The sequence below is a fragment of the Sus scrofa genome, chromosome 14 (genome assembly GCF_054392235.1).
Source record: "Sus scrofa isolate SSC_HxYL_T2T_F1_AM1 chromosome 14, Sscrofa_HxYL_maternal_Yorkshire_Landrace_v2.0, whole genome shotgun sequence".
NCBI lineage: Eukaryota > Metazoa > Chordata > Mammalia > Artiodactyla > Suidae > Sus > Sus scrofa.
In genome coordinates this window covers 69,526,477-69,551,748 of record NC_139396.1, presented here as the reverse complement: position 1 = coordinate 69,551,748, position 25,272 = coordinate 69,526,477, and the positions used below count along the sequence as shown (strand labels likewise).

The window sequence follows — 25,272 nt, the reverse complement described above, 5'->3', positions numbered from 1 at the left end:
AATTCTAAGCATTTTCTAGGTGTGGAAGGCAAAGGTGACACACACACAAAAAGGCATCCCCAGGTGAGTGCAGTCTAAACACCAAGACCTGAGGCGATCCTGAGGGAAACTCCAAAGCAATTCCCAGTAGCTCATGTTTGCTCATTCACTCGTCCAAACCTGAGTCAGCACCCACCCTCTGCCAACAGCTCAGGACTGGAGACAGGCGGGAGGCTGTGCCCTCAAGGAGCCCACAGCTGGCAGAGTGGAGACCAGCAAACAACATGAGATGGACAGGCTGAGAGGGCTGCATGCAGGGTAGGGCAGCCAGAAGGGGTAACACCTGAGCTGAAGGGCCACTGGGCACAGGAGCATGTCCAGGAAAGGCCTGGCTAGCATGCAGCACTGAAGGGGCAGAATGGGAACAGGAACGGGGAGAGGAGTAGACAGGACCAGCCCCCCCAAGGAGTTTGTATGCCTCCCCAAACTATGAGGAACCCAACAAACTCTTTAGGTTCCAGGTGTTAAGACTCCAGCAAGCGGCAGATAGAGGAGGGGTGCAGGGGCAGCACAAAACACGGGGCAGGAGCTGGGTTTGTTTCACCACAGGGATGGCCAGAGGCCATGCAGCACCACTGCCACTGCCAGCCAGCCCTTGCAGACAACATCAGCCATCATTCATTCCTGAGCCTGAACGGGGCCTGACATCCTGGGCTCAGGACTCTAGGCAAGTACCCCTCATCATCAGAGCCACCCTGGAGCTAAACTACATGCCCTGTGAGAGAAGGAATTTCATTTGCTTGCGTCACAGCTGTCTCCTCAGTGCTTAGCATGGGGTCTGAGGCAAAAGTGGCTAAGTTTCTCAAATGGAGTTGAATCCATCTTTCTCAACCTGCCCTCACTAATCTGCCAGCCTGACCCCACCTCCTCCTGCCACTGTGGGCACCCACGTCTCACACTGTTTAGCCCTGGGACACAGCACTAAAGCTCTGCACCTTCCCCAACATCTCCCGAAGGTCCCACTGGGTGACAGGCTGGCTGAGTGATATAAGCAATGATTTGGGCAAAGATGTGAATGGAATGGCTGATAGGCTCACCACCTGCAGAGAGAAGCCGCATTTTCAAAACAGATGAAGGAATAGGAGTTATGGAGACTGACATCACTGGAGGGGGCTGGGAGACATATCTGAGCTTTTCACAGCATCCTCTCTTCCAAATCAGAACACCAGACCCCTTGGCACAGGCCTTTTCCAAGCATCTTTCTTTTTTTTTTGTCTTTTTGCTATTTCTTGGGCCACTCCCGTAGCACATGGAGGTTCCCAGGCCAGGGGTCCAATCGGAGCTGTAGCCACCGGCCTACACCAGAGCCACAGCAACGCAGGATCCGAGCCGCGTCTGCAACCTACACCACAGCTCACGGCAACGCCGGATCCTTAACCCACTGAGCAAGGGCAGGGACCGAACCCGAAACCTCATGGTTCCTAGTCGAATTTGTTAACCACTGCACCACGACGGGAACTCCCCAAGCATCTTTCTAAAGCAGGTGGATCCAAGAGTGCAAGGCAGCAGAGCTCCCTCCTCTGAAGAACCCCATACCTGCTGGGACCGCCGCTTCCGGGTGTACTGTAACCATGACTTGAAACACTGGCGCAGCAATGTTACTCTGAAATGAAACATGCAACAAGGTAACTGCCTCTCACTTACAGGTTTCAGGTTTTTAAAATTTCATTTTGACTTTCAGGCAGGTCAATATGGGTGTAGGTACATCCTGAGTGTTAATGGTGCCCCCACGGGTTTCATTCTAGGAGAGAGGGAAATAAGAACCTCATGTCTAACATGAAATCTGCCAACCCTTGATTTTGGACTGTGGCTTGCCCCCTCGATCCAACACATGTGACAACTTTCTTGTAAACCTAAATAGACCACCAAATACGGTGTCTTTGGGACTCAGGTAGCATGTATGCAATCCCCCAAATATCCTGAAATTTCTGGTTTTATGGCCGAACTCTGGGGCCTGTTGAGGACCACCTGGGTCTGTGACAGACTTTCACACAGTGATACTGAGAATGAGAACCACAGCCAACTTTATAAATCAGGATTTAGAATAACGATGTACCCTGACAACTCCAAACTGAGTCAGTTAAATATTGGGATTCTCACTGATGCATTAAAAAGTGCTCCAAAATTGAACCTATAACTACACAAACTGAGTTAAATATGCTATTAGGGGAGGACACAGCGAACATTTCTTTTTTCTTTTCTTTCTTTTTTTTTTTTTTTGGTCTTTTTGCCTTTTCTAGGGCCGCACCCGTGGCACGTGGAGGTTCCCAGGCTAGGGGTCCAATCGGAGCTGTAGCTGCTGGCCTACACCAGAGCCACAGCAACACCAGATCCGAGCTGCATCTGCGACCTACACCACAGTTCACGGCAATGCCGGATCCTTAACCCACTGAGCAAGGCCAGGGATTGAACCCACAACCTCATGGTTCCTAGTCGGATTCGTTAACCACTGTGCCACAATGGGAACTCCCAACAGCGAACATTTCTTGTAGCAAGAAAGCAACAGTGGGTGGTTCTTTTGGAAACGTTAAGGACTAAAGGGTTGGAGGAAGGGGTCCAGGTAGCCTTTATTTTTCACTTTCTTCTTTCCTATATTTCTCAGGGACCTGTGGTGCTTTTATTTATCTATACTAACTGAATGATTAAAGAATTGAGGATACTCTCTATACCCTCCAAGACCAAGCCACAAACACCCACCTGCCTGGGCCATCTCTCTAACACCAATGATACATAAATTCCAAGATGGAATGTCACGGATGCCTGAAAACCGAGGTGGTGGTAGCCGAGCACCAGTACAAACATCCTCATTCTACCTCCCATCTCACAACCAAAAGGAAAACTCAGGCTCAGGGACCACTGCTTTATAGCAGGGCCTTTCTGAATCTGCATTATGGCATGGAAGGGTGAGTAAGGGCTTCTGGAGACCAACAGGTCTGTCACCACAGGCCCGTGCAGAGCCTGAGGAGGCCGCAGTCCCCACCTGTAGTGGTCCCAGGCAGCACACAGGGAGGGGAGGTGCTCTCTTTCCTCCCTCTGCTCGATCCGAGACTGCCAGACGTTCCAGAACCTGCGCAGTAGCTAAAGCAAAACAAGAAGGAAATGGAAGCTGATGAAAGCAAAAGGTAAAACGCTCTCTCCTGACCCATTAGTTTGGAAATCCTTAACTCCAAAGACAGTAAGCACCCCCCAAGCAGGAATTACCTCAACTTGGAGCACCCGACCTATGGCAGGCTTGCAAAATAATTACGGCTAAGCTATGTGGAACTAATCAGGGCCAACATAAGAGGCAAAAAACTGGACCTTCCACATCAATGGAAATCAGAGATAAGAAGCTATTCTTAATCTGAGCCTAATGGAAGACAATGCCATTTTAGAAATTAAAACTGACCTTCTTATACATTATTGCCTATGAAGTAGTCTTGCCAAAAAATGTTTAACTTCAATCTAATCAAACCCTTAGATCTAATTTCTAGTTTATAAGAGCTACAAAGGAAAAAGGAAAATCAAATGACATCAAAAGGAAAGAGGAGTTCCTGTTGTGGCTCAGTGGTAACGAACCCAACTAGGATCTATGAGGACTTGGGTTTGATCCTTGGCCTCACTTATTGGGTTAAGAATTCAGCTTTGGGAGTTCCCGTGGTGGCGCAGTGGTTAACGAATCCGACTAGGAACCATGAGGTTGCGGGTTCGGTCCCTGCCCTTGCTCAGTGGGTTAAGGATCCGGCGTTGCCGTGAGCTGTGGTGTAGGTTGCAGACGCAGCTTGGATCCCGCATTGCTGTGGCTCTGGCGTAGGCTGGCAGCTACAGCTCCGATTCAACCCCTAGCCTGGGAACCTCCATATACCGCGGGAGCGGCCCAAGAAATAGCAACAACAACAACAAAAAAAAAAAAAGACAAAAGACAAAAAAAAAAAAAAAAAAAAAAGAATTCAGCTTTGCTGCAAGTTGTGACAAAGGTCACAGAGGTGGCTTGGATCCTGCGTTGCTGTGGCTATGCCATAGGTCTGTAGCTGTAGCTCCGATTCAACCCCTAGCAGAGGAACTTCCATATGCTGCAGGTGTGGCCATGACTGGAAAAAAAAAAAAAAGTGTACATTATGCTAAGTGAAACAAGCCAGTCACAAAAGGGCAAACACTGTAAATCTGAGGTACCTAGAAGAGTAAAATTCACAGAGACAGAAAGGAGAATGGTGGCTGCTGGGGGCTGAAGGAGGAGGAAGATAATAGGAGTTACTGTTTAATGCACAGTGCTTCAGTTTTGCAAGATGAAAAAAAAGTTCTTTTTTTTTTTTTTGGCTTTTTTTTTTTTAGGGCTGCACTCACGGCATATGGAGGTTCCTAGGCTAGGGGTTGAATCGGAGCTGTAGCCGCTGGCCTACGCCACAGCCACAGCAAAACTCAGGATCAGAGTCATGTCTGCAACCTACAACACAGCTCATGGCAACGATGAGCGAGGCCAGGGATCGAACCCAAAACCTCATGATTACTAGTCAGGTTCGTTAACCACTGAGCCACGACGGGAACTCTGAAAAAATCTTCTTGAGCTAGATGGCAGTGATAGCTGCACAGTAATGTGAAATGCCATTAACTGTATACATAAAAATGGTTAAGATGATAAGTTTTGTTATGAGTATTTTACCACAATTAAAAAATAAGTATGTTAAACAAAAGAAGTGGGAGGGGGAAGGGAACTGTTATTAAGAGTCTTAAGAGACAAAACCAAATGTGGTGAGTAATAATTCTTAACTGGGTCCTGGTTTGAAAAAAGAAACAGCTATCAAGACATGTTGGGGGGCAACTGTGGAAATTTGCATATGGGCTGGATATTGGATAATATTAGAGAATTACTGTTCATTTTTTTAGATGATAAAGATACTGTGGTGATAGAGGGAGACGGTCTTCCTTTTGGGTAACGTATACTGCAAAGTTTAGGTGTACAGTGTCATAATGTAATTTACTTTGAAAAAAAAAGAAGCAAACATTAACAACTGTTGATTTAGATGGTAAGGTAGGTAGACATTTACTATACTATTTTGTACATTTTTCTGTATGTTTTCACAATTAGAACCTCATTCTCCTACACCCAGAAGCACGATCTATAAGTAGAGATAGGATGTTTGCTGTCCTCAGGTAAATTAACCACTGAAGACATCACACTCCCAGTGCAAACACAGCCAAGCCCTCCTGGAACACAAGACTTAAAAAGTATACTCCCGAGGTCAAGGATGGAATGCACGGTCCCTGAGCTCTGGTTCAACTATCAGTTTTCTTAGCAAACTGATAAAAAACTGGGATTAAACAAGAGAAAAACAAAAGTTTCTCTATCCTCTGACATGGATTACTAAAGAAAACGGAGACTAAGAGGAGTCTAAAGGTCTGAACAAGTGTCAAAGCACGCTTGTTAAAAAAGAAAGAGAGGGTGTTCCCATTGTGGCTTAGGGGGTTAAAAACCTGACCACTATCCATGAGGATGTGGGTTCAATCCCTGGCCTTGCTTAGCAGTTTCAGGGTCCGGCATTGCTGTGAGCTGTGGCATAGGTTGCAGATGCGGCTCAGTTCTGGTGTTGCTGTGGCTGTGGCTGCCAGTTCCCACTCAACCCCTAGCCTGGGAATTTCCATATGCTGAACTGTGGCCATAAAAAGCAAAAATAAATACGCAAATAGATAAGAAAAGGAATGGCCATCAGGAGAGGTGCCGTAGTACAGAAGAAGACCCTCACCATGACATGATGCTGCTGGTGAGCGAGATTCCTCCTCATTCGCTGGAGGTGGGCACGGGTCACGTTGTCTTTCAAGGCTCTAAAGCAAAAATGCTGTGAAAAGAAGAACAGACACAACCAGTTACCAATCAGCGGTATTTGTGAAAACAAGGACAGTGCCCGAGAAGCTGGCAAGAGGCTTAGCCGTGGCTGCTCACAGCTGCTCCATGTTCTTGGGAGCCTTTCTCTGCTTGGACAGTCAACTGGGAGCCTGATAGGAGTCGGCCCACACAGTAGGCACTTAATAAACAGCTGTGGGACCACTCCTGGTGTCCACAGATACTGCACGGGAACAAACATACCTCACCTCTGACCATGAGAGGTCTGTGACCCAGACGGGAACACTAAACCTTTGATGTTGAAGGTCAGAACATCAACTCTGCCTCTCAGAAAAAAGACAGACTTTTAGCCTACGGATTTTTTAACCATGTGAGATCAACATGTACATTACACAACTATAGATGCAGTTTTGCAAGAGCAGAACAGAAGAGAGGACTCTTTGGTGGGGTGGGGGGAGGATAAGTACGGGTGGGACATGCTGGTTCCAGGCACATCAGAAATGCCTCCCGTGTGCCTAAGCAAAGCCTGTTCCCCCACAGCTTGGGCTTGTTTTCTGAGACAGGAACAATAAGGGGCTTGCATATCGTACTCTGTGGGCCCCCGAAGATTCCTGAATGTGCCTGATGGCCACCTGGTGTGGTGAGGGTGGGGAGAGCAGGGATGACTCCCCAGACCTGGCTTCACCCACAGCTCCTCCTTGTTGGTGGACTCAAAGACTAGGCTTCCACCATTAACAAGGGGGTCTGCCATGCAGAAAATCCCGAGACTAGATTATCTCTAAGGATTCTCTGCCGCCCCAAACCCCTTGAACCTCACACCAGTACCATCTCTGATCCAAAATGAGAACAGAGACCCGACAATTAAGGAGGGCTTCATGGAGGAAGCTAACCACATAACCAGATGCAGTTGAAGAGCACGATGTGGGCTGGGCCCCCAGGAGCTCTTACCAGCAAGCAGCGCCTGCGGTGCTCCTCAGCCCCCTTCCTCCAGATGACAGCTTCTGCACACAGTAGCACATCTGCTGAGTTAAGGCCTCTCGTCTCAACAAGTGACCCACCCAAAGGGTCCCGGCTGCAGGAAGTAAGGGGCATGCCAGGCAGGCTGGTGTCCGCTCCCATCACCTCCTGATGACCCAGGGAAGTACAGCTGAAGGGGAACCATGTTATTCATCAAACAGCTGGCCTGCCTTTCTACCCTCTGAGGCCCATTTCAAGAGAGGCAAAAATGGGAGTTCCCGTCGTGGTGCAGTGGTTAACGAATCCGACCAGGAACCATGAGGTTGCGGGTTCGGTCCCTGCCCTTGCTCAGTGGGTTAACGATCTGGCGTTGCCGTGAGCTGAGGTGTAGGTTGCAGATGCGGCTCGGATCCTGTGTTGCTGTGGCTCTGGCGTAGGCCGGGGGCTACAGCTCCAATTCGACCCCTAGCCTGGGAACCTCCATATGCTGCAGGAGCAGCCCAAAGAAATAGCAAAAAGACAAAAAAAAAAAAAAAAAAAAAAAAGAGAGAGAGAGAGAGGCAAAAATGGGTGGGATGAATTGCCATCAATCTGAGTAAACATTTCAAAATCTAAGCAGAACCTGCTCCTCCTTCTGCTTTCTCTGTTTTGGCATCACAATCCAGTCAGATGTTTGAGTTAACAAACCCTTGGAGTTGCTTTTCCTCCTTTTTTGGCTTCCAAGTCCATCTGCTCCCCTCCTGGGTCACCCCTACTCTGTCCCACCCCACGTGGTCCCTCTGTGCCAGCTTTGCTCCCATCACTATGCTGTCTCCTTTCTAGGTACAGCTCTGCTGCATCACTTCTCTTCTGAAAAAACCTGCAGAGGCTCCGCAGTGCCAGTGGGACTAAGGGATTCCTGACCACCGCACCCAAGGGCCCTAAGAGCCAGTCCCCATCCTGAACCTACCCGCCCTTCTCTGCTGCCCTCCATGCCTCATAACTCACTGCAGACTCCCAGCGCCACCCCTGGATGCGCTCCCTCACCTACGCTGGTGTAAATGCCCCTCCTGACTTCCCTACCGGGAAAGTGCGTCCTCCCTAAAGTTTAAATTCAGCTTAAGCATCACCTCCCTGGTTACATCTCCACAATAGCTTCGGCAGAACGTGCTATAAACCTTTATGATCACACTTACCGCACCACATTACAAAGACTGATTTTCACATCTACTTTCCCCACTAGACCAGGAGCAACTCTTAGTATCTAAGTTTTCCTATATTCCAGGACTCAGGGAGGAGTTTTAAAAAGAGCAAGAATTCAATGAACATGAGCTCCCATTGTGGCTCAGTGGGTTAAGAACCCAACATAGTATCCATGAGGATGTAGGTTCAATCCTGGGGCCCGCTCAGTGGGATAAGGATCTGGCACTGTCATGAGCTGTGGCCGAGGTCACAGATGTGGTTCGGCTGCAGCATTGCAGTGGCTGTGGCCTAGGCTGGCAGCTGCAGCTCCACAGGACCCCTGGCCTGGGAACTTCCATATGCTGCAGGTGCGGCCCTTAAAAAGATAAAACATTAAAAAAAAATTTTTTTTTAGGTTTGATGAACAAATAAACATGTGGGTGAACAGCCAAGGTTATTCAAATCCTGCACCTGGGCACATACTGTGGTGGGGCAGGGATTAGGAAGATGCACGGGAGTCAAAGGCCTGGGATAAAAAATCCTGGCTCAGCCAATGAGGCTGAAAATCACTTAGCCTCCGGATCTGTTTTCTCACCTGTCATACAGAGATGGTGATACCCACTCCAAAGGGTTGCTCTGAGGGTTAAAGAGATAATGCATAGTGTCTGCACACAGTAACAGCTCAGTGGAACAGAAGCTAGGATACTCATGGGAGGGCCATTTCTAAAACAGAAATAAAATGAAACACATTCCCAAAGCAGAAATGGCCATGGCCATTTCCACCATCTAATGGGTAGAAAAAAGCAATAAAATGATAACAAAATCAGGATGGAGGGAATGACCCTGAGGGGGAGGAAAGGGACTGCTGTCAGGGAGGAGCAGACCGCAGTGTGAGCAATGTGCTATTTTCTGAGTTGTGTTCATTTTACTACTATTCTTTATAAATGTATGTTACGTGCACTTTTCTGCATGAATATTCCCAATGAAACAGAAAGCTTTAAAAAGGAGTCAACAAAAATCAGGGCTGTCTTAAGCTATTGGCTAACTCTTCCCCATGTATCTCCTGCCCCTTGTCGTACAGGCTGCTGGGTTCTTGCTGCTCTGGCTGAGGTGATGGACAGGGCTGGCTGGTGAAAAGGATACAGTGTTTCCAGTGCGTAAAGGCCCTGCGCAGCGCCATCCTCCTGGCCAGCCCCTTCACCCGAGCCTGGTGGGCGTACAAGCTCTGCCTCCGCTCCCAGGCCCACTGCCAATCACAGAAGTGCGCCTGGAGCACAGTGACGTAGTGAAATCGCTCAGCCATCGCTGCAACAGAGAAAATGGCTTAAGTGCTGCCCACTCTGGGCTGGGCAACAAGATGGAAGCATCTTTCGTACAGGCTGAAACCCACTACTGGCAGGCAGCAGGGATTTGAGGACACAAGAATGTTAGAAGAACAGATTTTTAAACACAGGAGGGTTATTAGGAATCCCTTAGCTATATCTCTTCTCTCCTAGGAAAGAGAAAAGGGTTCTATCAAAGGGCTGAGGCTCTGAGTCAAGTACTGATGAACAGGAATGGGGACTGCTATTGTTTTTTTTTTCCGTGTGTGTGTGTCTGTCTGTCTGTCTGTCTGTCTAAGGCCACACCTGTGGCATATGGAGATTCCCAGGCTGGGGGTCAAAGTGGAGCTGTAGCCATCAGCCTATGCCAGAGACACAGCAACGCAGGATCTGAGCCGCTTCTGTGACCTACACCACAGCTCATGGCAACGCTGAATCCTTAACCCACTGAGCAATGCCAGGGATCGAACCCACCACCTCATGGTTCCTAGTTGGATTTGTTAACCACTGTGCCACGACGGAAACTCCAGACTACTGTTTTTAAAGAAGACTCCATTGTACTTCTGCCTCTTCACCAATGTTTCCCGGATGGGACATGAGGGACCAACAACTAGGTTAACATGCTGGCAAAAGCCTGTTTGAGCTTTTAGCCAGGCTGTTACGGGCTGCCAGCTCCATCTCCTTTCCAGACTAATTAGCTGATGGCCTGATGAGCTTAAGTCTAGGAAGTGGAAGGGAACTGACCCTGGAATTAGATGCTACAATCAGAGGCATGTCAGTCTATAGCTCATCATGAAACAGCTTCTTGCTTCACCTTCCAGGCTGGGGCAACCAGACAGTTGGGCCCTTATACTATTCTTGAACAGACACATCCACTCTCCCACGAGACTGCTAGGCAGCCCAGGAGACCCTGCAGGGAGGCCTTGGGGACATCGGTGAGCCTAACCCCATGGCCAGTGCAGTGCTCAGCCCACTTCTGCGTAGGCTCAAGAAACACCAAAGTACAAAAAGTACCAATGACCATGACCTATTGAACCATTACTTATGAACTCTTGAGGGGAAACTAAACCATTAGAACAGTGTTCAGAAAACTTGACATCATAAATCACATGCATCTGCATAACTGGGGACAAACAGAAACAATCCAGATATCTATTATTAGAAGAATGGCTAAATAGATTAAAGTAAGCCACCCTATAAAATACAGTTATTAAAGAAAAAAATGGGAGTTCCCGTCGTGGCTCAGTGGTTAATGAATCCAACTAGGAACCATGAGGTTGAGGGTTCGATCCCTGGCCTTGATCAGTGGGTTAAGGATCCGGCGTTGCTGTGAGCTCTGGTATAGGTTACAGACGCGGCTCAGATCCTGTGTTGCTGTAGCTCTGGTGTAGGCTGGCAGCTACAGCTCCGATTGGACCCCTGGCCTGGAAACCTCCATTTGCCACTGGAGCAGCCCTAGAAAAGGCAAAAAGGCAAAAAAAAAAAAAAAAGTATGAAGAACACTTAAAGACACAGGAAAGTATCAATCAGTTGTGTGGGGAAAAAAGCAAGGTACAAAATTTTATGTGTATCACATTAATCACAGTAATCACATTAAATTAGCACCACTGGCGGCAGGAGAATGGGAATTGTGACTGACCCTCTGTCCCCAGAGCCCAGGACTTCCCACTCACTGTTCCGCTGTCTCTTCACTCTGCGCACATGCAGGTACTCAAGCCAGGCCTTCAGGAATCTCCACTTCTGCCGGCACTGGTGGTGTTGAACTGCAGAGACCACCTTCTGTCTCTCCCTCCAGACATGAAGGAGCTGTTCCCGCCACCGTGACCATGCCTGGAAAGCACAGCAAAGACAATGATTAAGAGCAGCAGGAAAGCAGAGGGGAAGTACAGGTGAGGGAGGAGAGAAATGGAGGCACACTGGAAAAGCTACAATTAGAAACAAGGAAGTGGTGAGCCCCAGGTGGCACCGTTAAGTGATGAGGATTGGGGTGAAAGGGTCTTGAAGAAAGGCATTCTGTTTCCAGAAATAATTTCTTTCCTGGATTAAGAAGGAGGTCTCTGGTGGCCTAGCAGTTAAGGATGCAGTGTTGTCACTGCTGTGGGTCAGGTTTGATCTCTGGCCCGGGAACTTCTGCATGTTGGAAGCACAGCTTCCCCATCCCCACCCCACCCCCAAAAAAAAGAAGAAAAAAGAGGAATAACAAATAAAATCAATGAGTAGACAAGATGCAGGGACAACCCAAGGGGTGCTAATCATTAATTCAGATTTGGGACAGGTGAGGGTTTGCTTTTTCTTCCAAAGTGGGAGGAAGCATATTGTCAAGAGGCCCTTTCTCAGGCATGCAAATTGCCAGGAAGTGCACCTACGGAAATTGAGGGTCTGCAAAAGGATTCCCTTAAGACAATCCACAAATACGCACCCTTGAGAAAGTCTTTGTACACGCCCAGTAATACGCATGGCTGTCACAGATGACTTCACACCTTCTTTTCTTACACCTATAATACCTCTTTCCTTCCTCTCTCTTCCTATTGCACCAAGAAAATAAGAGCATCTAAAGACAATTTTCCCCAGATCCATATTTATCCACCTGCCCACAGGCTCTGCCTTCTCTCCTACTGCTCTGGATAAACGGTCCATGCCCCCATCAAAGGTCACCCTTGCTATGGATACAGCCCATCTTCTCTCACCACCTCAAGTCTATCACTCTGGCAAGTCCCCCCACTCCTTTGTGCATCATCAGTTCTCACTCTCTGGTAGATTTTTTAAAAATCAGTATTCAAATGTGCTATTATTTCTCTTGCTCACTTTTTTCCTTTTTGAGTTTGGGTCTAATACTGTTTTTTTTGTTGTTGTTGTTTGTTTTACTCAATGAATTTTATTACATTTATAGTTGTACAACAATCATCACAACCCTATTTCTCTTATCCCCCCCCCCCAAATCCCTTTGGGGTGTGGCAACCAAAAGCAATGGGTGACGTCTGACTGGACCATAGACCTGTGACTAAAAGAGCAACAATACACAGCTGAAATATGAACTGTATTTCAGGCATTACTATATCAATATAAATTTCTTAGATATGACAGTGATATTATAGCTACATAGGAGAACATCCTTATTTTTAGGAGATATGAGCTAAAGTATTGAGGGTAAATTTTATGTCTGCAACTTTATTTTTTGGCCGTGCCCTTGTCATGCAGAAGTTTCCAGGCCAGGGATTGAATCGGAGCCACTGCAGTGACAATGCCAGAGCCTTAGCCCACTATACCAAAAGAGAACTCCAGTGTTTGCAACTTTAAAGCAACTCAGAAAATATAAGAAATACACTGATATACTTGAGAGAAAGCAAATGTAGCAAGCTGTTAACAATGAGTTAAACTAGTGAAAAGAACCCAGTATCCACATTTTCCATGATTTGGTACTTGCCAAAATTAAAAAGGTGGGGTTGGGGGGGGGAGTTCCCATCGTGGTGCAGCGGAAACAAATCCGATTAGGAATGATGAGACTGTGGGTTCCATTCCTGGCCTCGCTCAATGGGTTAAGGATCTGGCGTTGCCGTGAGCTGTGGTGTAGGTGGAAGACTCGGCTTGGATCCTGTGTTGCTATGGCTGTGGTGTAGGCCAGCAGCTGTAGCTCCAATTTGACCCCTAGCCTGGGAACCTCCATATGCTGGGGGTGCAGCCCTAAAAAGCAAAAAAAAAAAAAAAAAAAAAAAAAGTTGGGGGTAAAAGATCATTGTCACACAAATACTTCCTAAAGAGAATAAAATCAGCGATCCTCAAACCAACAACTCTAGACCACACTTTGACACCCAGCTAACATTCAAGTGCTTTCCTTTTCTTTCCAAACTCCTCCAAAGAGCTGCTTCCTAATTTTTCTTCTCCCAAGCAGGTTTTCTTAAACCCTCTCCCCACTGCACTCACTGAACGAGCTCTTATCGAGGGCATCTAGGACTTCCACGTTGCTCAATCCAAAGGTCAGATCTCAGTCCTCACCTTCCCAGGCCTGCCAGAAGCATCTGACGCAGCCCATCACGCCTGCCTTATCTTGCCCCCAGGACACCTGGCCCTCCCCTCTGTTCCTGTTGTGTTCCCATGTTTTCACCTGGCAGGCGCAGCTCCAGGCATCTTTAACACCTCCCTCTGATCCCCATATTTCCAATGAACTGATGGATTCATGTTAGGCTTGGTTGGAGTCATGTTCAAATTTGAGGCAAGAACACATTTCAAGTGCACCTCCTGTTACCTCACATAGTGCTTGGCTTGGCTGCCATAGTGGTAGTGACATCAAGCCTATTCAGTGGCTTCAGATAGCATCAGTCTGATCCCTCCCTTACATTTATTTCCCCATAGTCTTTCCAATGGGAAATTGCTGCCCTGGTCCATTTCTTCTGGGGTGGCAAAACAGTGATTTTCTAATTCTAAAACTCTTGCACTGGAATTCCCGTCGTGGCGCAGCAGAAACAAATCCAACTAGGAACCACGAGGTTGTGGGTTTGATCCCTGGCCTCGCTCAGTGGGTTAAGTATCTGGCGCTGCTGTGGCTGTGGTATAGGCCGGTGGCTACAGCTCTGATTCTACCCCTAGCCGGGGAACCTCCATATGCTGCGGGTACAGCCCTAAAAAGACAAAAAAAAAAAAATATAAAGTTATGTGAAGTAATTGCTTTCTCTGTGTGGTCACTGCTACGAACTTGATGTAAGTTTGTTATGGGGTACTTTAAAATTATAGGAATTTTTAAAATATAAGTTTTTCAATTATATAAGATATTTATATAGTTCCAAATTTAAAACTATGTAACAAACTAAATTCACAGAAGTACTTTGTATCCACACTGTCCCTTCCCTTCCCCCTATAGGTAACCAATTTTCATTAGTTTTTGGTTTTTCTTTCCTTTTTCTATTTAGGGCCACACTGGTGGCATATGGAAGTTCCCAGGCTAGGGGTCAAATCAGAGCTACAGCTGCTGGCCTACACCACAGCCATGTCAACGCTGGATTTAAGCTGCATTTGTGGCCCACACCACAGCTCATAGCAATGCTGGATTCTTAACCCACTGAGCGAGGCCGGGGATCAAACCCACATCCTCATGGAGACTATGTTGGGTTCTTGACACACTGAGCTACAACAGGAACTCCTGGTTTATTTTTCTACTGTTTCTTCTTGAAAATATAAGAACACACACACTCCTATCTCTCCATCCCTTTCTTCGGCAAAAGGCAGCACACAATGAACCAGAGGAATCCTGTCAGGAGGAAGGTGTGACTGACCACATCACCCTCCACTCAAAGCCAGGATCTTCCCCCTCCCCTGGAACAAGAGCCAAAGCCTTTACAGGCTACAACTGCCTGTTACTTCAGGGCCTACTCCTTCCTGCCCTCCCTTTCACATTCATCAGTATATCACGAGCTACATCAAGTCCATGGATGGGATGACTCAGTATCATAAACATGACAGTTTTCTCCAATCTAGTGTAAAAAGTGTTAGAAATATATTATAATAAAAACTCTAGTAGGCTTTGTTATAGAACTCGACAAGTTGATCCTAAAATTAATAAGAAGGAGTAAAGAAGAATAGCCAAGACAAAAAAAAGAAGAAAAAGATGTCTTTCCATAATGAAGACTTAAGAGCTATATAGTAAGATCAAGAGCAGTAATAAACGTCTACTGAGTATTTCCGTACTCCAAGCACTGCTCTAAGCATATTATATGTGTCATTGCTCAATCATCAACAATCCTATGAGGTAGGTACCACTTATCTTACAGATAAGACATCTAAGATACAGGGAGATTACATAACTTATTCAGAGGCACAAAGCTAGTAGGTGATGGTGCAGAACTTCCACTTGGGCAGCCTGACTAGAGAACCTTTGCTATTTCTTACCTCCTTCATCAAATCATAATTAAAACAGTATGGTTTTGGCTCAGAGACAGACAAGCAGACTAATGAAACAGAGAGCCCAGAATGGACCCATGAACAAATGGGATCTTGCTCTGTAACAGAGGTATACTAACACTCGATAGAAAAAAGATAGAGGTTTGACTAATCAGTAAACAGGGCTGCAGTAATTAATTAATCATAAGGAAAAGGACAAACTAAGACCCTGTTTCACACAATTTATAAAACTAAACCCAAGATGGATTAAAGACCAAACCATAAAATAAAAGATTAGGCTACACTGAAATTAACAGCATGCTATATTTTTTAAAGGTACCATAAACAAAGCAAAAAAACAAACAAAAAAACCTGTAGGCTGAAAGTACCTGCAACATACACTAACAATCAAAAAGTTAGTAAGCAGAATCTACAGCAATGTCCACAGAGCAGTAAGAAAAAGCCTAATAACCCAATAGAAAAAAGAGTGAGGGATGCAATAAACAAGCTCAAAAAACAGAAACCCCACAGGCAAACAAGCATCTGAAAAGAGGCTGGGCTTCACTAGGAATCAGTGAACAACGAATGACCTCAGCAACAATTACCACTTTACACCTTTCAAACTGGTGAAAAATGACCAAGTCTGGCAATGCAAAGCGCTGATGAGGCCAAAAGAAATACGAACTGAAATCTTAACATGTAATTTGGTACAGCACTGGAGAGCAAATGGGCTATGCTGTTAAGGATGAGATAAATACCCAAAGATCCAACAGCTTTACTTACAGAAACCAGACCAGAGAAACCCTTAAATTTTTGCACAAGGATGGGTGTTTAAGAATGCTTTCTGGAAATTCCCATTATGGCACAGTGGAAATGAATCCAACTAGTATCCATGAGGATGTGGGTTCGATCCCTGGCCTTGCTCAGTGGGCTGGGGATCCAGCATTGCCCTGAGCTGTGGTGCAGGTCACAGGTGCAGCTCGGCTCCCGAGTTGCTGTGGCTACTGTGGCCAGCAGCTACAGCTTTGATTTGATCCCTTGCCCGGGGAACTTTCATATGCTGTGAGTGTGCCCCTAAAAAACAAACAAACAAAAAATGCTTTCTGCAACATTGTTTCTAACTGCACAAAAGTAGCAAGAACAGTTCAGTAGCAGGAAGCAGATAAACTAATCCTTACTAATACACATTATACAGTTAATAGATCTCTATGTATCAACATGGATAAACCTCAAAAATACATTGTTGTATTTAAAAAAGAAAAAAGAAGAAGCTCTAAAGTAAATATGCAGTGTTGAGGTAGGAGGTAGAGAGAGACCTGGGCTACGAATAGCTGGGACTTGTTAGGCCAAGTAAACTGGGTCTAGATTCTCTGACACTTCAAGGAAAAGGTTAGTAGAAGGAAGTGAGCTCAGCTGGAGTAGAGAGATAAGATTGTAAGAATGGTGGGGAAGAAGGAGGAAGAGAATGGAGCAAGGAGATTGCAAGTGGAGTTTGTTGACCAACAGAGTAGTCGGTAGCTCTGTGCAGGTGAGACTTGGGTTCCCCCACCACAAGGAAGTGCTTGGTTTTTTTTTTAATAGAGACAGGGGTCATTTTGCTGAGCCATGTAGTCTGTGGCCTTGGGGCTACCTTTGTCTTTGGGAACTCATCCATGACGTGGGCTTGTTATGGATGAGCCCTGTGTCCTTTTAGGCCTTGTTTCATTTTCCACCTAAGAAAGATGACCATTCAATCACTCCTGGGGTCAAGGAGAGCTCCCCAATTACACATGCGAGTAAGATTCCTGGGGTCGGAAAGGGAGGGGGCACCAGGCCATAAGTCCTGATACCTTTGCGGCACCCTTTGCTTTGGAATCCATCTTTGTCAAAAGATGGGGCATGCATGTTGGGGAGGGTCCCATGTCCAGGCAGGTGTGAGAATTAAAACAAGGTAATTGGCTAAAGGTAAACAGAAACCTTGAAAAACTGTCCTATATAAGTGATTTAAATCACTCCCCTGACACCCACCTCATTTGAGTGGTAAGCCCGAACCTGCACTCCTCTTTAGGGTGTGTCTTACTTCTTTGCTTCTGACTTAAATAAACTACTACTCTGTGTGCTCTCCCACATGTTGTACTGGGACTCTAATACCTGTTTTTATAATCTTTGCCTCCTTGAAACATGCTTGCTTTCAACAGAGGGCAAAAATCAGGGCAATTCTACTTTTAGCCTCTAGCTTATCTAGTAGCTAGGACTCCTGGTTTTCATCCAGGCTGCCCAGGTTCAATTCCTGAGCAGAAAATTAAGCTCTCTCTCCAAGCCATCACTCACTGCTGTCTCTCCGAGATCAGCATGACACCCTAAATTTCCCAACAGACACAAAGCCAGAACATTGATTCTTTACGTGTATGTATCTGCACACATTTTTAAAGTGAAAATGAATACAAGAGAAGGATGCCTTCGGTATCAGGGCTGGGTTTATCTTTAAGGAGGAGAAGTGGTGGAAGGAAGGGGAGGGCTTGATCAGTGAATTACATTAAATTACATTACATTCTAGGGCAAGGATGGAAAATGCTAGTAGCACTTTTAAGTCTGCATGCTGAGAACTTGGATATCTGCTAGTATTTGTAATAAATGTTTCATATGTAATATTTGTTTTCAGTATTTACATTTAACTGTTTTTTCTTTTTCAGGCCCAAACCTGTGGCATATGCAAGTTCCCTGGGCTAGGGGTTAATTAGCTGCAGCTGTGGGCCTATACCATAGTTTGTGGCAATGCTGGATAGTTAACCCACTGAGTGAGGCCAGGGATCAAAACAGCATCCTCACACTATGTTGGGCTCTTTACCCACTGAGCCACAACGGGAAGTCCCATAAATTTATTTATTTATTTATTTTTGTCTTTTTAGGGCCGCACCTGCGGCACATGGAGGTTCCCAGGCTAGGGGTTGAGTTGGAGCTGTACCTGCCAGCTTATACCACAGCCACAGCAATGCAAGATCCGAGCTGCATCTGCAACCTATACCACAGCTCACGGCAACGCCAGATCCTTAACCCAGTGAGCAAGGCAGGGGTCAAAGCTGTGTTTTCATGGATGCTAGTCAGATTCGTTTCTACTGATCCATGAAGGTAACTCCTATAAATTTAACTTTAAAAAATTTCTCATATCTCATGATATCTGCCTTGCCTGGATTAAGAGAAATGACTTAAAATTTAAGTTCTTGTAGTTCCCACTGTGTCTCAGTAGTAATGAAACTGACCAATATTCATGTGGACTCGGTTCGATTCATGGTCTTGCTCAATGGGTTAAGGATCTGGCGTTGCTGTGGTGTAGGTCACAGTCATGTCTCAGATCCTGTGTGGCTGTGGCTGTGATGCAGGCCAGCAGCTACAGCTCTGATTCTACCCCTAGCCTGGGAACTCCCATATGCCATGAGTATGGCTCTATAAGACAAAAAAAAAAAAAAAACCCAAAAATTTAAGTTCTTAGTAAATTATATGGTACTTATCAGATACAAGGATTATTATTATTATTTTTTTTGCCATTGCATACAGTGGCTTGAGGTGGAATCCCAGTTCCCAGACCAGGGACTGAACCAGGCTGCAGCAGTGAAACTGTTGAATCCTAACCATTAGACCACCAGGGAACTCCCAACACGAGGATCTTATTTATAATCTTCACCTTACTTGAAATCTGCGAGTTTCAAAACATATAGCTTTTGGTCATGTCAATATCATACTGACTGCTCACATTTTTCATTGGATTGGATTCTGAACAACTTTTGGCTGTCTTCTAAGTTAAATCCAACCTCGAACCATGAAAACCTGCCATCACTAAAAATATTCAATCAAATCTGTTGTTAAAGGCTTCAAAGGCAACTGTTAGGAACTCTAAAAGTGTTCTGAGCAATGGCAGCATCAGTAGAAGGAGTTCATAGGCTCTCAAAGTGACTCTCTGAAAGAGAAGGGTGCTTACAAAGCTGGAGTCCATCAGTGACAGGAAACCAGCCTCATCATGTTTATATCCTTCAGGCATTTTCACACTCATCGGTTCCTTCCTCCTCCTGAGAGTAAAGTCTATTGAGGACAAGACAGCATGACAGTTAAAAGAATGGCTCTGCATGTTTCAGGCTGCTTGGGTTTAAATACTGGCTCCGCCCTTTGCTAGATGCATGACACTTGATTGAATTATTTCACCTATAACAATATGGGATTTAAAAAAAATGAAGAGGTCCTGCTGTGGCACAATGGGATTGGCAGCATCTCTGCAACATCAGGATGCAGGTTTGATCCCCAGCCTGGCACCATGGGTTAAAGGATTCAGTGTTGCCATAGCTGTGGAATAGGTCACAACTACAGCTCAGAGCTGATCCCTGGCCTGGGAACTCCATATGCCATGGGGCGGCCAAAAAAAAGAAAAAAAAAATCTGAAAATTTATTGAGATGACACATGTAAAGCACTTAGTGCAGCACCTAGGATGGTCAGTAAGACCACAGTAAGTACTACTGCTGCTCTTGCTGTTCCTGTTATTATCACTGACAAGAACTATGTCTACTTCCTGGCCATTGCTTCAGAAAACCTCATGAGTTCAGAGCTCAGTAAATTTTTTCTTAGATTGTCAGATAACTGTTTTAGGCTTTGCAGGCCATATGGTCTCTGTTGCAACTATTCAACTCTGCCGTTGTAACCTGACTGCAGCTTAGACAATATGTAAATGAATGGGTGTAATTGTGTCCTAATAAGATTTTATTTACAATAGGCAGCTGGCCAAATCTGACCTGTGGGCAAGTCTGCCGACTCTTGAGCTATACTGTTTGTATGTGACCTCTATGTATTGCATATAGTTCCATGGACGATGCAAAATATCACATTACTCCTACATATGGTAACAGGCACTTCTTTTTCTCTTCTTCGTTTTACCCTCTATAACTAACTTGGCAGCCCTATAAGTACCCAGGAGCCACTAAAAAGATATAGAAATCCAGAGTCTACCAAAGGCTATAAGAGAGCTTCACCGCAGCATACTTTTGGTACAGATATTAGGCCTTTATAACTGACTGAAAGCTATCAGCTTTCCCAAAAGGAACTCTTAAGAGATAAAATTAGAGTTTCCTGATGGCTCAGTAGGTTAACGATCTGGCATGGTCACTGCTGTGGCATGCACTTGATCCTTGGCCTGGAAACTTCCACATGCCACTGGTGTGGCCAAACAAACAATTAAAAAAGAGAGATAACCAAAACTGTATAAAAAAGCCAGACTTTCCTTTCAGTCTTAGTTTCTTTTCTACCCTCATTATCTTCTAAATTGCTGTAGGAAAGTATAATGAGGAAATAAAGAACGTACCACTATTTCTTTAAACCTACTTATAATTAATTCATAAATCCCTTTTGAGCTCCACATTTAGCAGAAGCTCTCTGAAAACCTCTGGCAATCAGAGCTAACATATTCCTACCAGTGGCCTCTGTCTGCTGAAGAGTCCAGTTTTCCATGTTGCTTCTGCCTCCCACCCCTCTTCAGCCCCTTGAGCTGGAGGGAGGGCCCAGCAGACAGGCTAGAGCAGATAGTCAGCCTTCTGCTTGGGAGTCCAGCTCCACCCTCTGTGGGTGTGGCACCCGAGGACAGAGGACACCAACACTTTAGTCTGCTGGACTCACCTGCAGTTGGAGGCTCTGAACTCTGTGCTTCACAGCCGAGGCCTGGAGTGCATGGCCCAGGCGAACCTGTCCCAGTTGCCGCCTCCACTCACTCCACCACACCCTGTCAAAGAGCAAATCCAACATGGAACCAGTCAGAACAAGGCCAACCAGAAGAGAAGACAATGAGGGCCAAACCTCAGACCCTCAGCTCCAGTCCTTCTCCCCATTGTGCCACCTGCAGAATGACATCAGTTAGATCCACTGCTGGAAAAGACAACCAAGAAACAGCCATAGAGCTGCCATTTAAGGGTTGGAAACTGATGGTTCCTTAGGTCAGACCCAGCCTCCAACACTATATACATGATTTCCTTGGCCTATGCAGGTTTTTGCTTTTTTCCTTTTTTTTTTCTTGGTCCACCCCATGGCATATATAGCTCCCAGACCAGGGATCAGATCTGTCAAAGTTACAACCTATGTGGCAGCTGCAGCAAGACCAGATCCTTAACCCACTGTGCCAGATCAGGGATTGGGAACCTGTGTCCCAGTGCTCCAAAGACGCCATGATCTTGTTGCGTCATAGTAGGAACTCCTTCTATTTTAATTTTTTAAAATAAAAAAAAATTGGGGAGTTCCCGTAGTGGCTCAGTCGTTAACAAATCCGACTAGGAACCATGAGGTTGCAGGTTCGATCCTCGGCCTTGCTCAGTGGGTTAAGGATCCAGCATTGCCACGAGCTGTGGTGTAGGCTGCAGACTTGGCTCGGATGCCAAGTTGCTGTGGCTCTGGCATAGGCCAGCAGCTACAGCTCCGATTTGACCCCTAGCCTGGGAACCTCCATATGCCACGGGGAGCGGCCCAAGAAATGGCAAAAAGACCAAAAAAAAAAAAAAAAATTGGCCACACCCATGACATGCAGAAATTCCCAGGCCAGGGGTTGAACCTGTGACCTATGCAGGTTTTGTGTTGTTGTTTTTTTTTTTTTTTAAAAAAAGGAGTTCCCGGAGTTCCTGTCATGGCGCAGTAGTTAACAAATCAGACTAGGAACTATGAGGTTGGAGGTTCGATCCCTGGTCTTGCTCAGTGGGTTAAGGATCCAGTGTTGCAGTGAGCTGTGGTGTAGGTTGCACACGCAGCTCGGATCTGATGTGGCTGTCACATAGGCTGGCAGCTGTAGCTTCAATTTGACCCCCAGCTTGGGAACCTCCATATGCCACAGGTTGGCCCTAAAAAAAAAGGGGGGGGGGTTCCCATTGTGGCTCAGTGGGTTAAGAACCTGACTAGTATTCATGACGATGCAGGGTTGATCCCTGGCCTTGCTCAGTGAGTTAAGGATCTGGCGTTGCTGGTATAGGCTGACTGCTGCAGCTCCAATTCAACCCTGAACCCAGGAATTTCCATATGCCGCAGGTATGGCCTTAAAAAGACCGGGGGTGGGGGGGAGGAATCATTGCCGACATTGAAAAAATCAGAAAATTTCACAGAATAAACTGCAAAAACAGTAGCTTTTAGATTTCCAGTCATGATGGGCCCCTTCCCTTCCTTCTGTCTTGGCCAGGTTTCATTCCAATCTTGGTTTCCTTCCTATTTTCTAATTTGCTGCAGGAAAGCAGTAATGTGGAAATAAGAGTTTGCTTTACAGAAAGATTCACTATCCCTGGTCATTTTAACTCACTAAAATTCCTCTTTTCTGGGAGTTCCCGTCGTGGCGCAGTGGTTAACGAATCCGACTAGGAACCATGAGGTTGAGGGTTCGGTCCCTGCCCTTGCTCAGTGGGTTAACGATCCGGCGTTGCCGTGAGCTGTGGTGTAGGTTGCAGACGCGGCTTGGACCCCGCGTTGCTGTGGCTCTGGTGTAGGCCGGTGGCTACAGCTCCGATTCGACCACTAGCCTGGGAACCTCCATATGCCGCGGGAGCGGCCCAAGAAATAGCAACAACAACAACAACAACAAAAAAAAAAAAAACAAGTAAAATTCCTCTTTTCTCCTAACTTAAGCCATACTGAGTTGTATCACTCCAAAATCTGTCTATCTGGCATTATTATCTTTTCAAGCACTTAGGGAATTGCAAGTTCCCTGAATGTACCCCAATATCCAAAATAGAACCTAAGAACACTTTAAGCCCTCAATAACTGTACAATGAATAAATAAAATTATGTAGAAATATCTACATAGTCTCCAATAGAACTGCATACTTACTAAGCATTTAAAAATATTTGCTCGATAAATTTTAAATAACTTAAAATGTTTTATTTTTTTTGGCTGCACCCCTGGCACATGGAAATTCCTGGGCCAGGGGTCAAACTCATGCTATGGCAGTAACCAGAGCAGCTGTAGTGACAACACTGGATCCTTAACCTACTGAGCCACCAGGGAATTCCAAAACCTTTTTTTTTTTTTTTTTTTTTTTTTTTTGTCTTTTTGCCATTTCTAGGACCACTCCCACGGCATATGGAGGTTTCCAGACTAGGGGTCGAATCGGAGCTGTAGCCACCGGCCTACACCAGAGCCACAGAAATGCGGGATCCAAGCCACATCTGTAACCTACCTACACCACAGCTCACAGTAATGCCGGATCCTTAACCCACTGAGCAAGGCCAGGGATCGAACCCACAACCTCATGGTTCCTTGTCAGATTCGTTAACCATTGCGCCACGACGGGAACTCCCTAAAACTTTTATTTTAAGTAACTTCTTTATGTCCACTGATGTTCTAGATTTAGACATTACCTTATTAATTTCCCATGACAACCCTGAAAAGATACTTAATGGTGTGCCTATTTCACAGATGAGGGAAAGGAGGTTTGGAGGTGAAATAACCCAATAATACTTTTTGGAACAGGTCAGTCCAGCTGCAAAGCCTTTGCTCTTACCCATGTTGTATACAAGGCCCAGCCCTTCCAGGCAGAAAATGATCTTTTAATATGCTGCCATTCACAACACCAGAGGACCACAGGGGACAGCGCACAGTGGAATCAGTCCTATCATAAAGCAGTTCACCATTACACGCATCTGGCTTTCAAAGTGAACTGACTCAAGTCCTGCCAATGTGTGGACAATGCTGCTGAGATGCATCACAGGACAGCAGTTAACAGCATGAGCTTTGGCAGCAGGAAGATGGGTAGGTGAGTCCTAGTTTTGCTAGTTACAACTTATACAGTAAGTCTCAGAAAGGTTGAGTAACTTGCCTGAGCTCATATATCTTAATCTGTACAATAATGGTACTTATTTTATAGTATATGGTAAGGATTAGGTGAGACACTTTACATTAAAAAATTAACACACATGGGAGTTCCCTAGTGGCACAGCAGGTTAAGGACCCAGCACTGTCCTTGCAGTAGTTCGGGTTTGACTCTGGCCTGGAAACTTCACATGCCTCAGGCACGGTCAAAAATAAATTAATTAATTAACACACAGAAACTTAACACAGGGTTTAAAACATAATAAGTACTCAGTTACTTATGATTTTGTGAAAACCAGATTTTAATGTTGAATGAGTTACCAATAAAGATTTACTGGGTATCAATTAAATTCAAAACATGGTTTTAAGGTGGATTTTTATGGTGGCTTTACAGCAGCATGAAGCAATGCTAAGGCAGAATGAATGCTGCTAATCTATAGGGCATGCACTCACCAGAGAACACGGTGCTGCCTAAATTCGAGGGCAGTGGTCTGCATCTGAAGTTTGGTCTTACGAAAAACCAAGTAGATCAACCAGGACTTCCAGGCCCGTCGCATCTTATGCTTTGCATCTGGATGCACCAAAGAGATTTTCAAAAAGGGGTTGGGGGAGGTGGAGTATTATAAAAGCTCAAAGGCTGTCAGCCTCAGCCCTCCTTTGAATATCTACATTCTTCTGGTCTTCAAGTGCCCTCTGTTGGAAAAGTTGTGAAGCTCTACAAAGCTAATGAGGCAAGATGTGAAGAACGGTTATGTAAGTGATGACATTTAAAAAAACATTTAAAAGAAAATCAATAGACTGCACTACTCAGAAATCCTTCATTTTAAAAAACACTTTTCTTATTTTGCAATATTTACACATGAATTAACACAGAAAGCAGAGAAATGAATGGGGATATGGATATAACTAGACTAGTGTGAGTCAGTTATTGCTGGAAGGTGGGTGATGGGTACAAGGAAGTTCATTATTCTTTCAATTTTGTAGATATTTTAAATTTCCATAACATAAAGAAGTCATGTTGTAGAAATTGCTGTTTGAAATAATTATAATAAAGTAGAATAGTGAGGCAAAAGGATACTATCTGTATCTGTTTCAGAAACAGAATAAAAAGGATGAGTAATGACTCCAGAGGAAAGAGAATTTTCTAGATATAGGAGGTGCAAAGGTCCACAGGTCTCCCTTTATGGTGAATTGATTTTCATTATGAAAGTCATCACTGACAAAGTACATTTCTTTTTTTTTTTTTTTAGAACACAAATGAGAAAATAAAATCATGTAAAATGTTATTAGGATATTCTCCAAAATGTGG

General features: G+C 45.3%; 1 protein-coding gene across 50 annotated transcripts in view; it reads right to left on the bottom strand.

Annotated features, from left to right (window-relative positions):
* The window catches only part of SFI1 (SFI1 centrin binding protein), a 93,602-nt gene that overhangs the window by 26,888 nt on the left and 41,442 nt on the right, over positions 1–25,272 (bottom strand). For 31 of the 50 annotated variants that reach the window (XR_014825938.1, XR_014825941.1, XR_014825942.1 and 28 more), the window contains 8 exons: positions 24,417–24,534; positions 20,804–20,906; positions 10,971–11,127; positions 9,119–9,280; positions 6,806–6,876; positions 5,760–5,852; positions 3,020–3,117; positions 1,576–1,642 (listed from right to left, as the gene is read on the bottom strand). Coding sequence is in view for 20 of the 50 variants with exons in the window: in XM_084993762.1 (XP_084849888.1) it covers positions 1,576–1,642; positions 3,020–3,117; positions 5,760–5,852; positions 6,806–6,876; positions 9,119–9,280; positions 10,971–11,127; positions 20,804–20,906; positions 24,417–24,534 (869 nt within the window). In the remaining 30 variants the exon portion in view is untranslated. The remainder of the gene's footprint in view (positions 1–1,575; positions 1,643–3,019; positions 3,118–5,759; positions 5,853–6,805; positions 6,877–9,118; positions 9,281–10,970; positions 11,128–20,803; positions 20,907–24,416; positions 24,535–25,272) is intronic. The other 19 variants (XM_084993777.1, XM_084993787.1, XM_084993776.1 and 16 more) reach the window with 4 other exon arrangements.